The sequence below is a fragment of the Coffea arabica genome, chromosome 2c, assembly GCF_036785885.1.
Source record: "Coffea arabica cultivar ET-39 chromosome 2c, Coffea Arabica ET-39 HiFi, whole genome shotgun sequence".
Classification (NCBI taxonomy): domain Eukaryota; kingdom Viridiplantae; phylum Streptophyta; class Magnoliopsida; order Gentianales; family Rubiaceae; genus Coffea; species Coffea arabica.
The window spans coordinates 5389693-5404164 of record NC_092312.1 but is presented as its reverse complement, the minus strand read 5'-3'; the positions used below and the strand labels follow the sequence as shown (position 1 = coordinate 5404164).

Sequence of the window (14472 nt, the reverse complement as noted above, 5' to 3'; positions counted from 1 at the left end):
CAAGAAGGTCCCCCCAAAAAAAAAAAAAAAATCTCTTCGAAACGAATGTGGTCCTTGAATTGTAGCAAAAAAATGAGGTGAATGATTTGTAGGAGTAACCAACAACGGATTTCAATTTGGCAACGATCTTCTATACTTGAAACAACTAAGGTCAGACCAAACATTTCTGAATTTTGCATTCCACTCTCATATCAAGGCACCCACCACTAATTGCCAACAAATTGCGCGCCACGATATTAGATGTTTCTAGAAACATTACGAGAATAACTTCCTTTGTATATAAATTCTCTCTTTTAATTTGCTCATTCCCCGCTAGTTTGGGATAATAAATCTCAATATGATATACGTACGTACTTTTAAAAGTCGTTCAGTTGGATATTCACTTCACACAATCGATTACAAGATCGAGTTCCTGCCGCGAAGTGAGAAACTTTCTCACATGAATGAAGCAGCGGTACTTGAAGATGTGAAGCCTTTGTACCCCTCTGGCCTCTCGTCTCAGAAGTTTGACCATTTTATTATCTTTCTACCCAATGAAAACAGTATAAAATTCAGCGCCCTTTTTCCCATTGCTGTTTCCAATTTATATCACGGATGACGACTGGGTTAGCGTTTAGTCTAAAATATGCTGCAATTTGGGCTTTTCATAGAGTTGAATCCGATGTCGAGTCATCGCTTCTGTCATTAATTACAAGAGTAAAATTTAAGGAAGAAAAGAAACACCACAAATTTCTGAATGATCTCAGGCAATTCTTCAAGTAGCAGCCTTTTCTCCACTATTTTTAAGTCAAAGCAGGTGATACAAATTCATAATATGGCTTTGAATTCTAGCGGACATGATATGCACATTATGAATCTTTTATTTAGACTATATTAACATGAAATGAAAGGTTGAAATCCTGAAGCCACATGTTTAGATATTTCATTGAAAGCCGCCAATGCCCCCCCCCCCCCCCCCCCCCGGGGCCTCGGCGCAGGAGGTCCAGCGAGCGAAATCATCCCTTATTACCTTCTTCTACTATTGGAGGCTTAAATCATTGGGATCAACTTCAGATAATAAAATTGATTTAAATCCATAAATATGGCCTTGCCATGATCGATCATTAGTTCGTCGAAACTTCGTAGTGGTTTTGGGCCCGAATCTTGGTACTTTCGTCAAAGAATCCTCTTCCGGTCGCCGAATTTTTCATTCAACGGGCTCCGATTAATTGGTTGACTTCAAAGTTTCGTAAGGAAAGAGAGAGAGGGAAAAAGTCAGAATAAAAATCGTTATTGTCACCTGGTTGATTTTCTTAATGGTTAAGTTGGATCTACGGCATATAATTAAAATTTTAAAAAGAGAGAATAATTTTTATGAACGAGAGATACAAAAATGCGTGGGGTGATCATATAAACAGAAAGGCTTGCCTGAATCAGTTTGGATTATTGTCGTCCTTTTTTTTTATTTTGGATTATTATTATTATCCTTCTATAAACTAAAAAAAAATTTTTGATTATAGATTTTTCCCCAGCAACCACTGAGGAAATGCAGTCTGTGATGGTAATTGGATTTTTAAGTCAATAATAGTGGACTAGTGGTAGGTAAGAAGAAACAAAACTGCAAGTCTGCAAGGAAGGGCCATATGGTTTCTGACGTCCGCCGTGGACAAATTCAATCGGAATTCATTTTTCAGCTCATAAGAAATTTCTTGAGGTTACATATATGGCGTGGAGTTGGCTTCTCCCGGAAATTGCAAAATCATTCTCCCATAGTTCCACCTATTCGAGGATATTAAATTCTGGGAAATTCAATCCCACCTTCATGCTGTTTTTCTGCTCCCTTCCCTCTAATTCTTCTTTTAGGTTCGTGATGTAAGGTGTAAATTGTCAACCATGACATGAGTATTTACTTTGCAAATACTTCACACGTTCTTGGCATGCCCCCTTTTAGGTCTCGTTTGAATTGTTTTTTTTTATTTTTTAAAAAATATATTGTAACGATTTAATATATATGAAATATAAAGATAACTGAAAAAATATATTGTAACGATTTAATATATACGAAATATAAAGATAACTGAAAAATGTGTTTACGACAGACATAAAAATTTTATCTTAAAAACTGCCATCCAAACGTGAAAATATAGTGTTGTAATGATTTGACGGAGCATTTCGAACCTTTTCACCATGACTTGCGGTTAGTAGCAAGTCTAAATCGTCAACTATAACCCGAAGCGCTCTCCATCGTTGTCTATGCTTTGTTATTGACAAAACACCAACATGTTGATTTATCCAATCAGGCAAATTAATATAAGTGGAAGGGTACGAATTTGAAACCTCTCACTTACACTACCTAATCGCTTATCTGAACCTTTCAATCCATCCCTGTCCAAGCAAATTAATATAGATTGTGATACATTTTATTATTATTATTATTATTATTGTGAGCCGAATATTTCCTGTTATTGATGAGAGCCACACAGGCAAGTGTTGAGTATATGGCGAATTCTCAAGTCTGGCAATCCCAATTGGAACCTAAATTGGCGTTCTCAAGTGCTAGCGATCAAAAAACTAGAAAAAGCAATCAATTGTGTTAGGACATCGTTGGAAGTTGTCCATTTTACACCCGCCTACGTGTATTTTTTTTTTTTTTTTTTTGTCGACACAGGGGTGTTCGGGTCAATTCTTACGGGGTCCGACTAATCTCCTGCGGTCCAGGTCCGGCGCCCCAACCCGACCCTAGCACGTTAAGTGCGCGGAGGAATCCAGCAGAGTGGAACCTCGAACTCGTGACCTCTCGGTCCTAAGAGCTGGCTTCCGCTGGACCATTCACGCGGGCGCCCACGTGCATGTGATCTCGTCACACTGCAGCATTTCTGTCCATTAGACAAGTAACCCGGGGGGGCCTCCTTCTTTGGAATTGATTGAGGTATTATTTAATCATGCATCGCATGAACATGCCACGTACCACGCTAATCAATAAATGCTCTTTACACGATTGACTATCAAATGAATTAAAAATCAAGATTACGTTTATCCCATTTCACCATCAGGATTGGAAAGGAAATGCTATTGATTTACTTATGCGATCCTTTTCTTTGCAGGCAAGGGAGGGACCTATAGCCTAGTGGCTTTTGTGGCTTGCTTCATCCACGTACACGCTTCTCCCACGGAGCAGGCCCAAAACGGATGTACCACTGCTGCTACTTTTTACGTTTTCTTGAGCTTCGAGAAATTAAAGATAAGATTCGGCCTCTTTAAATCTTATGAGTTCTTGCCCCCCCGCATCCCAGCCGACATTCGGTAACTTGGGTTCCCACACTAGATCGATAAATTTGAGATGTTCCCAGCTCATTAGACCGACCGTTAACTGTCAAAAGTGTTCCTGTCCTGCTAAATTTAGATGTGGTGAGGATTTGTCCGTGTGGATGCGATTACGACTTCAGAATCCGGTCTTTCCCATCGAGCAAGCCCCAAAATGACAATGACTGATTGAGGCAGCTAATTCTTCAGTAACCTGAAAAGCATGGCGTGGTTTTTTTTTTTTTTCGGTGTTCCCAGTAAGAAAAGTTGGGATTTAAGAAGCAGGAGAACGGAAACTTGAATCCAAATCCGCTGCACTATGGTGTCTTAATTTTAGTCACTGGATTATCATATCTACAAAATAATTGGTTACATTTGTGCTGCTATTTTCTGGAGTTTTTTTTGTAAAAAAAAATTTATTGTAACGATCTGATATGTGTGAGGTACAAAAAAATTGAGAAATGTATTTATAGAAAATGAAAAAAAATCTATTTATTTAGAGTAAAATAGCTTTCCAACCAAGGCAAAATTTTCGTTCAATGGCGAGCTATCATTACTCTAATGATAGACCAAAAAGGTGATTGATTAAGGCAGCTAATTATCCGGAAAGCATGGCTGGCTTTTTTTGAAAAAGAAAAATATACGAGAAGGTTGGAATTTAAAAAGTAAGTAGAGAGAAAGAAAATTTGAATTCAAAATCCACTAAGTTCTGATATATCGCAACTTTAATCACTAAAGAGCTATTGGTACTATAATAATGCACCAAAATCATGGTCTCTTTTCTCTCAACTAAAAAACCTTAGGAACAATCAATTGGAATTCTTAATAAATTTACATATATTTAAATTTTAAAAAAAAGGGAGGTTAGATATGTGTGTCTAGTGGAATTGAATGGGTTTGTTTGGATTGTAAGTTATTTGGGATATTTTTACTGTAGCACTTTTTGTGATGTGATGTATGTGAGATAAAAAGGTAATTGGGAAGATAAAAAGGTGTATTGGAAATTGTAATGATGATGTAAGCAGATATAATTTGACAAATAATGCTCAATCCAAACAAACATATATATCTTCTTGATCATAAGTTTTTACGTCTCGAATTACCGTATCGTTCGCCTGAATCGCAATTGTGATTTAAAAAGTTGAAGAAAACAAAGACAAAATAAAACAGATTTAGAACTGTTACTGCGGGAAAAACAAAAAAAGAGTGATTAGCACATAGGCATTATTGTCAGGATAAGCAACGGTGGCTATAATTCCAAGGGTCGTTTATGCGTCTCTCCATAGCCAATTTTTGTTATCTTTAAGATGAACCAAGATCAAGAAAAAGAAAAACATTTCCACAAGGTAAAAATGCATAAAAATTAGAGGTGGCAAAATGGGCGGGATGGGCGGGATTTGCTTGGGTTTGAGATGGAACCGAGTCATATGGGTTTGGGCCCAACATTACCCATATGTGTTTTGGGACTAACTTGGGCGGGATCAGTTTGGGATGAGTTTAGATTGATCCCGCCCAATACCCAAATCCATTTTCTACATATTTTTTTTCCTTTAATTCATTTTTTATTTTTTATATAATTTTAATATTTTTGATTTATTAAATTTCTTTTAGTTTTATTAAATAAACATGCAAGTGCTTTATACTCAAGATTCCCATAAAAAATTGGATTAACAAATAAAAGAAAAGATAGATATACAACCATATTCCAACATATATCAAGATGGCCAAGGTCCTTAGGATGTTGAATATTTATCCTCATCATTGTCCAAGGATGACAGGTCTAAACTAACTAAAATGTTGGAAATTCTTGTGGATAATGACTAGGAAGACTACTAGATTATATTCGCTGGTATGATTATAAAATTTGTTAAAAATGATTTTTGAATCTAAGACTCCGTTTGGATTGACTATTTTTTCAAAAAATAAGTTTTTCAAATACAATGTTACAGTAATATACAATAACTCAAGAAACATCCCATCCATATTAGTATATCAAATATTTCAAAAAAATTTTATAGTAAAAATTTTTCATATACACTGCTACAATAAAATATTTCAAAAACACCCCTCAAAAACAGCTAATCCAAACGGAGCCCTTGTCATTTGAGCCCAATGGGTACCCAAGTATTTCCCATCATTTCCCATTCATTAATGGGTATAGTTGGGATGTGTCCCAATTTAAACCCAATACCAAATTATAATACCCATCCCGCCCAAAGTTCCTTTGGGCATGGGTAGCCCATTGGGACTTGGGACAAATTGCCAGCTCTAATAAAAATAGCGGGGCGGTCAGAAGATATGTGGATAATAGAGGAAGTTTCGCTTCTGTCCACCCCCTTGTCTCGGAGTTCTAAATAGAAACCCGAAGCCAATCAAAAGGCCGGGACAAGGGGGAAAACATTAAAAAGGAAGGCCAAAAAATGGCGGCGAGATCGGTGTGGCGCGCCAGAGCGAAACTGTTGCTGGCGGCCACAGCCGCGGGAGGCGGAGCCGGTGCGGCTTTGATTTTGAGCTCCGATGATCCAGCGAGCGCATTCAAGCTCTCCACCGCCGTCCCCATCCGCCTATTGCGCGATTCCGTCTCCGCCGCCACTACAGCTTTTGGTATGTACCTTTCTTATATCATAAGCACCGCCTTAACTTTTTGCTCGCATTTTAAGCTTATTTCCGTGCATTCCTCCGAGTCATTGCTTTCAAATGATGAATGTCTATAGGTGAATTTGTGATTTTGTGCAGTACTAAATTTGTCTCAATTCCTAAGTCTTAACTCTGGGAACTGTTGTATGAATGAACCCCTTGATGTTAATAGTAATGCAGATGAAATATAAAATGGTTGGGATGGAGATATGGATTTGGCATTATGGAAACTAGTGGTTGGTGAAGATTTCTAGGGTTCATCTTTTTTACAAAAAGCTATTTACTCCAGGTTAGGGAGATGAATAGTCCTGGGTGGATGGCTAATTACCAATGCATTGTGATAAGGGAAAAACATGTGGAATCTTCTTTTATTTCACTGCCTCCAGGACCATGGTATAAGTAACTTTTGGTGAAACAATTCTGTTTGCGATGGAAAAGAAATCACTTGAACAAGTTAGCATGATTTTTTTGGAATTTCTTGGTTTTTTAAAGTACTTGGTTAATTTTACCTTTATATGATGATTACTTTTACCTTTATGTGGATAGATGACTCAGAATCCTGTATGGCTTGCTTCGCTTTGGACTTCATTTATAGAATCTATTTCTTTTTAAGGTGAACAAATTAGTTATTGATGCATAATGCATTGCCTTGAAGTCGTAAGCTATGTTGTCACATTTCATAAGTAATGTCCAATTTGTAGTGACTCTTAAGTTGACTACAGTGGGTTGTAAATTTGAAAAGTTTTCTATGTAATGAATGGAGTTCCATTTTGTTATCTTTGTTTTAGATTACAAATATTCGCTCTGGGGATTACCAGAGGGTAGCCCTGAATGGACAAGAGTTAAACATGAAGTTCACATCAGGGGTGCTCGTAGACTGCAAGAACTTTGTTTTAGGAATGGTGGAGTATATATCAAGCTTGGACAACATATTAGTCAATTGGTATGTCACTCTCATGAGTTCCTTTTAGGAGATTGTGGGGAATCAGTTTGTACCTTTTTATATAATTTTAGTGTCCGTTATGTTCTTTCTTCAGGACCTAAATTTTTTCCCTTATTTAGGAGTATTTAGTACCTGAAGAGTATGTTCATATAATGAGGGAGTCCATGTTAAATAAATGCCCAGTTTCTACATATGATCAAGTGTGCGAGGTTGTCAAGAAAGAGCTTGGAGGTACTCCTGAAGAAGTATGTCCTTGTCCTTTCTAGTATCTCCAACATCATAAAATTTCTAGCTTAACCTATATAAGGATGAAACAGATTATTAGTGTAAGTTAAGCTATCAAGAGCTTAATTGCCTCACCTTCAAAACTGAGTTGAAGACTCTTGTATACAGATTTTTGAGGAATTTGATCCTGTCCCTATAGCGAGTGCTTCTCTTGCACAAGTTCATATTGCTCGTACATGTGATGGACAAAAAGTTGCTGTCAAGGTCTGTGACATATGATCTTACAAAAAGTTGCTCGTACACGTTATGACTAAGCATTCCTCTCATTGACCTATTAGACATGTGATCCAGGTTCAGCATACTCACATGACAGATACTGCTGCGGCAGACACTGCAACTGTGGACTTAATAGTGAACACATTGCATCAGTTGTTTCCTTCTTTTGATTACAGGTTCAAAAAATTTCTCCAAGCTCACTTTTACCTTGGTTTCATGAGAAATGGAAAGTTAATTCTCTAACAAGTAATGATGCTTGGCATATATAAACCATGAAATGTGCATGGTTGCTTCTCTGTGTCTCTTCTCATACACATCTTACATTGGCACATATGCGTTACCATAAACATGGCAGTACGTGTTTTACATACCAACTAAATTGAAGTGAAATTTAAAGTTTTTAAAACCTTTAATAATATTTTGAAATAACACTTGTTTCTTATGAAAAATTTCTCAACTTTTATGTAGGTGGTTGGTCGACGAAATACGCGAATCTTTACCAAAGGCTAGTTGCTAACATTTTGTCAAATCTATATGCTATTATTGCTACCCTTTCCCCATTTTCTCATTCTTGTTAGTGTCTCTGCTTTGATCAGTGTTAGGCACTGTTTAAAAAGGTATTCATTAAATTGCAGATTTTAGCATACATTACAAGTGTCTCTTTTGGCCGCCAAGTACCTGCCTCTTGACTGTGGGTTGGGCCCAGTTATAGCAACTTGGTTCAACTTTTTTGTTGAAATCAATACGTTTTCAAATTACAGGTGTTATTATGGATAAAGTTGATTTCTGGTTTTTCTTTAGCAGTTCGAAAGCCTCAAGCAGTGCTAAATATGTAATCATGGAGCCCTGGTTGGTTAGGTGTATGGCTGTCTGTTGTAAAACCTTGGTGCCATCATCAATGAACCTATCTTGTTTAGAGGCTCCTTTTATCACGTTTGATGTCGAGGAAGCATGCAATAAAATCTAAAGATTCCGTTGCACATATGGTCTTTCCTGAAGCTGACCTTTTACTTAGAGGCTGAATAAAATGTTTATGTAGAGAAGAAATGCGTCAAACTTATGCTATATATTGGTTTTGTATGCCTCAAAAAAGGATGGATATTCTAATCTTTGAGTATTTCTCAGCCAGGAGTAGATTTAGTTGTGGACAATATGGTAATTAACTTATGTGTTTTTCATGGAAGACTTTAAGCTGATCTGCTTGCCATTTTCTATAAAGCAGAGATGCATTTGAGGATGCCTGGAGGTGTTAGATTTAGCATTTATTGGGTGTGATGTGCAGAACTTTTGCAAAATTAAATAGCCATTAATTCCTTTTTCCCTCATGGAAATCGTAGACAAGATTCAAGCAATCAAAATATCTGGTCATTTAGTTCAGTTCATGTGAACTTCTCCCCGAAGAAAAAGGAAAGGATCAGTGTGCCTTAATTTGGTTCTCTTGTTTGGGCTAGTGTTAAATCTTTCACCTGTCCTCTGTTGTTCTCTCGTAATCAGGGTCTGCATTTGGTTTCTGCCTCATCATTCTGCTTGACTGTTGGCCTCTTTAAATCTGATAAGAGTATAATGTTCTTCCTCATTATCAATGTCTGCAATTCATATTCTCAGTCTAATTTCTACATGAGCTTTAGATTTCTGTATCACTGTGACAAGTTATGTTGGTGGCTCTCAGGAACTGGATTTCTTGGTTGAGGCCAAAAACAGTGTAAAGTGTATGGACAACTTCAGGAAGCTATCGCCTCAAGTTGCACGCTATATCTATGCTCCTCGAGTTGATTGGAATCTCAGTACCTCAAGATTATTAACTATGGAATACATTGATGGTGCACAAGTAAATGATTTGAAGACTATTCAAAGACTTGGAATTCAGCCTAGGGATGTTGCAAAGCTAGTAAGCACTTGGTCTTCACATTTCATTTTATTTTTTGCAAAAGAAAGGCAAAGGAATATGATATTACGGAACATTCGTCTGGATTCTGTAGCATCAACAACAACTAACAGGTTGGGGTATTTAAACAACTCTATCTGCAGTCTCTGCATGTTCCTTCATGCAACCATTCATGTGCATCTCCTGCCACTTTTGGCATCTTAACACCTTCCAGTGGATGCTCAAATATGCTAGTACATCAGTTGTTAGCATCAAATGCTTATGACAATTTATGAGTTTAGCTGCCTTTTGCCTACAGTTATATGAAGTTCAGGCTCTTCTTTTTTCTTCATATTACTAGTTTTATCTAAGTATGTGCCCTAACTAATTTCATTGGTATCTTCTAAAAGTTAAAAATGACACTGTTTTGAGAAGTTAAAAAGTTGGCATCTTCTAAAAGCTAAAAATGTCACTGTTTTGAGAAGTTCTTGATATCTAATTACTTTTGAACAGAAGATGCTATTTCATTTGAGCTGTCATCACGAGACCTTTATTTCACCCTTTGCAGGTAAGTCAAGCTTTTGCTGAAATGATGTTTAAGCATGGCTTTGTACATTGTGATCCACATGCTGCCAATGTACTAGTTCGCCCTTTACGATCTGGCAATGGGAGCATATTTGGTGAGCCACTTGTGCAGGGACTTTACTTGCTTTTCTCCTTCCCGACTTATAAGTGCCTCAAATCATTTTACTTTCCGTGAGCATATTATCATTCTACTACTTTGGGAGTGTATTTGAATCTTTTACTGTTATCATGGTGGATTATCTGTGAGTTCATTTTATTTTGTAATGTAGCAGTGTAACATTGCAGGAAGCTAAGTGTGCCTTCTGAAAGCTTTTTTCAATATTACCAGAATTGCTGTTTCACATCCATGTAGAACTTTTCATTCTGACAGGTGGAGAATGAGAAATATTAGTAGTGTTTTACATCTTAGGTGATGCTGCCTTAATTTCCTAAGGACAATTGTATCTTGTTTTGCTCTATAATTTCACGACTTTTGTTATACGAGAAAGTGGAATAACTCGCTCATTATCTAAAGATGCCTGGTCTAGATATCTGATTACAATTTGGAAATTAATCATGAAGATGAGAGTAAATTTCTTTTGCTTTTGAGCTGTGCCTTTTCTCATGGATAAGAATCTCCTTTTATTTGCCTATATCATGTTAATCAGGTTGTGAAGCCATGTGAGGCAAGGATTCCATAATTAAAATTTTCTTTATTTAGGGCTATTTAGCTAAGTAGGAGTTTTGAACTTGATTCAGTGACCTACCAATCTGGCCATCTTGTTTTGCAATGGATCTTTTGAAGATGTTGGTTCATGATCGTCATGCTCACTGGAAAAATAGAACAATGGTTGTCAGATTTTATGAGATTGAGGTTGCAGTTGGGAAATTGGAGAGTCTGAGCTGCGGTTATTGCTGGATTTCATCAATCATGCTTGTGACCATGAAATGAAAGTCCTTTCTAGACATGTATGGAGGAAAAGAAGTTATTTTCGGTTAGCATGGCCAAAGACTAAGCCTTGCATTGTTATTTGAGCATTGTATCCTCAATATGTCTCATTATTATCAACAATCCTGTAAATGGGAATTGGATGCAACATTTAAAACTGTATACATTCTTTTTCACGTCTGTCTCACCGGTCAGATTGTGTGTAGAGACATTCCTATTGTGCTTTCAAGTTTTTCCGTGCTGTCAAAATTCGAATGTACTTGAGATGTATATGTAGTATATTGACTTTTGCAACTACATTAATAATCCTTCCCATCCTCCTGAATTTTCCTTTGCAGGCAGGAAAAAGCCACAGTTGGTGTTGCTGGATCATGGTCTCTACAAGGATCTTGATGATTCTATAAGAATCAATTATGCTGCTCTCTGGAAGGTTTGTTGCAGTTCCAAACTACTTTAATAGTAGTCCTGGTTGTGCTGGTTTGATTTGTCATTTACTTGAACCTGGTAATGTGATTACAGGGGTTGATTTTTTCTGATCCTAAAGCAATAAGGGAAAATAGCGTGAAATTGGGTGCTGGAGAGGACCTTTATGCATTATTTGCTGGGATACTTACAATGAGACCTTGGAACAGAGTGATCGACCCTGCAGTTGATCATCTGGTAGTACACGGCACCGACCATTCTGAACTGCAGGTGAGAATACTTGGTGATAATCGGGATTATATGCTATTTACGTAGTTTGCCAATTACGGGGTTATTTATGCATTTTTATTTTGCAACATTTAAAGTTGTTGATTTTCATGAAGTTTAATTAAATTTTTTTCTTGTGTTCTTAAATCTATATAATTTTGCCAAAGCCTGGAAGTTTGAAATACTTCAGCTGGAGTCCTGAACAACATGTCCTGTTTATAATTGTTTTTGTTCGATTCAAGATGATACCTTCTATCCTTAGTGAGGACTCAAAATTACCCAGTCGGTTATGCTTTTAAAGTTATATTTTCTTCATCTTTGAACTTGGTTTGATCCTTAGCATTCACGTTCTCCCCTCCAGCTTCTGAAAAATGGTAAGCATGGTGAATAGTTCAACTTTTATGTTTTTAACTAGCTACTTAAGATCTATATACCTCAGGTAACTAGCTGTCTCAAAGATGTAGCAGGCTCTCTTTCTCTCTCTCTCTCTCTCTTTCACACACACACGACATGTACTGTTCAAAACACATTGAGGCAAATTTTATTATGGGAATCACGGGAAAAGATTAACAGCAAGCATTTTAAAAGAGAATAAGAGTGCATTGTCTTGGGTTTATATTGGCATTCCTAATTTTTAATCCAGACAAGGATGCCATATTCTCGCTGCAGTTTATAAACATAGCTATTTCTCTTGCAGATGTATGCTTCACAATATTTCCCTCAAATCACAGAACTCCTCAGGAGGTTGCCTCGTGTTATTCTTTTGATGCTGAAAACAAACGACTGCTTACGAGCAGTTAGTAATGAGCTGGTATGAGAACTTTTAACTGTTCAAATTCAAAAGTCTCATATATTTTTAAATGAATCTCTGCTATGAACACTGCATGTTGTGATTAGTTTGAAGTTACGACTTTTAGTTTACAATATCTTTAAATTTTCTCAAGAGGAATACTTCATGATGAGCTATGCAAATCTGCTGTTAAGTTTACAGAGATTCTGTTTGAAGTCTTAAAAGTATGTGTATATTTCATCTCTAGTTTCTCACTCAGCTTATGCTGCATATACTCATATGGTTAAAATAGTGCCACTTTGGAGAACTTTAGTGATCTGGAAAAGATTTTAATAATGAAAGAAGTTTTAGCAACGGGAAAATCCAAGCCCTGTGAAGCCAAAGCCAACTATAACATGTGCAAAGAATGATAATGTCAGCTCTTATATATTTTCAATCATGTAGTGTGAGTTCTGGACTTCTTATTTCTTTATGCTTTCATTTTCCTCTTATTGGCTACTCCTTGCATTGCTTATGGACTTAATCTTGGCATTGAGTATTTATATCTTCAGGCAAAGTGTTTCTCGTTACTTCACATGTGCTGTGAATTGCAAAACAATTGTTCAAATTCGATTTATGACTGCCAATTTTCAACTTCAGAATTTACTGACATGCTAAGTGTTGACTAAATTTTTTATGTCATCTAGTTATGTCAACTTTTTATCTGTGTATCCCAATATCTGGCTTTTTTGGCTTTCACATGGCTGTTAAATGAAACTTGTCAAAGGCCTGGCCTGTATCCCTGTGGGTTTTTCACCATGGTGGATGTATAGATTAAATAATTAGCTTCAAGGAACTTGGTTATCCCACAAAAGGGAAGAGAGTGTTGGAATTTTTGTAGATTATTCAAGGGGTTTGTCAACATTCTTTCCTTTGGAAGGATGATCTATCAAGAGGTAGATATTGGCATCATTAATTACAAGGCCTTAGTTAGGAGGATTGATGAGCGGTAGCTTTGTGGTTTCCAATGTCCTTTGTTCCGCATACTTGGCCGGTTTATTGTTTTGACAATACCTCAATTTCCCCCATCTACCCAGTAAAAAAAAAAAATCCAGTTTCTCTCTATTTAGTTCTTTTCTACGTTTGGCATGAAGCACCTTTACTTCGAATTAAACTCTTTTTGACAGTGAACTCCTCTCTGACATCTATATTTGGGCCTGATTATGCTTTTCCATTCAAAATGGCTCTTGGGCAGATGCAAGGATCTTCCCTCGAATCATTTCTAATTATTGGAAGAGTTTCCTCTGAAGCAGTTATTGAATCTAAGTTGTGGCAAAAGAGGTCAATTCTGTCTCGAATTGATGTCTGGTTGGAAAGGATTCTCTTAGAAGCTCGGCTCTTCGGAATGCATGTGGCATTGTGGCTTTTGCTATTGCGGAGAGCTTTGACTTTGTGAAAGATATTAAATTGTAATATGGAATTTGGGAGAAATATCTTCAGGGCTTATCACGGTACCTCTGTTTTGACTAGTCCGCTTCATAGTTCTCTCGCTTAAATTAGAATTTTGGTCAATACCTAGATGAATTTGTTTTTGCGGTTTTTGACTCGACATAATTTTTTTTTCTTAGGTTGGCTGATTATTCCATACATCATTGTATTGGTGGGCATTCGGTTTTGTTGTAAGGTTCCTTGAAAGGGGTTGGTCGCATATTTTTTGCTCGCTGAGTCAGCAATATCAATAGTATTTTAAAACCTTATTGTTTTCAACAAAATTCAATCTCAATGTATACCGGTGCCAGCTTGTTCTTTTCCTGGTAATTTAAAATAGAATGTGGTTGTTCTTCTTGTTTTCACTTTTCTGAAGCATGATTAAAATGAAAGGCTCGATTGCATGCTGTTAATTAGCCATCTTCTTTACTCGAAAAGAAGCGAGCAACAGTTGAGAAGATGACATGAAGTTCCAATACGAAGTGTCATTGAAGGAAAGCTGCTAAGCGTCCTTTTTAATCAATGATCCAAACGCTAGTAATGTGATCATGCGTCCACGCAGTTTTGACTTTTGAGAAGGGGGAGAAAAAGATCGGTAATGAATGAAGCTATGACTTTTAAAATATAAGGACTAAAATGCTTCATTTTAAATTTGGAATTTAAAAAGAAATATTTGGATTCAAAATGTGAGGGACAGTCTGTGGGATCAATTAGGTGAGAAAGAAATGTGGTGCGGTGACCAAATCCATGCCACCTAAACTGGCCGCGTCCCTATGCCATCGTCA

At 36.9% G+C, this 14472-nt stretch overlaps 1 protein-coding gene across 4 annotated transcripts; it reads left to right on the top strand.

Annotated features, from left to right (window-relative positions):
* Nucleotides 1-5591: 5591 nt before the first annotated feature.
* Nucleotides 5592-14029, top strand: LOC113725391 (putative ABC1 protein At2g40090). 4 transcript variants are annotated; one of them, XR_003457323.2, is made up of 13 exons: nt 5592-5886; nt 6708-6862; nt 6982-7107; nt 7256-7351; nt 7439-7539; nt 7832-7868; nt 9033-9251; nt 9796-9907; nt 11079-11170; nt 11260-11433; nt 12128-12241; nt 13455-13710; nt 13828-14029. XR_003457323.2 is itself a non-coding variant. In XM_072073826.1 (12 exons), the coding sequence occupies exons 1-12, from the start codon at nt 5703-5705 to the stop codon at nt 13387-13389; spliced, it is 1413 nt and encodes a 470-aa protein (XP_071929927.1). In that variant the 5' UTR covers nt 5592-5702; the 3' UTR covers nt 13390-13537. The 4 variants fall into 4 exon arrangements, 3 of the variants coding, with proteins under 3 accessions (XP_071929927.1, XP_071929926.1, XP_027104336.1); XM_072073826.1 differs by lacking the exon at nt 13828-14029 and having other exon boundaries at nt 13387-13537; XM_027248535.2 differs by having other exon boundaries at nt 5593-5886; nt 13455-14029.
* The last annotated feature ends 443 nt before the right edge of the window (nt 14030-14472 follow it).

Coding starts and splice junctions, on each gene's coding strand:
- LOC113725391 (XM_027248535.2), top strand. CDS start 5,703: ATGGCGGCGAGATCGGTGTGGCGCGCCAGAGCGAAACTGTTGCTGGCG. Junction 6,863..6,981: donor GACAACATATTAGTCAATTG/GTATGTCACTCT, acceptor TCCCTTATTTAG/GAGTATTTAGTACCTGAAGA. Junction 11,434..12,127: donor CCGACCATTCTGAACTGCAG/GTGAGAATACTT, acceptor TTTCTCTTGCAG/ATGTATGCTTCACAATATTT.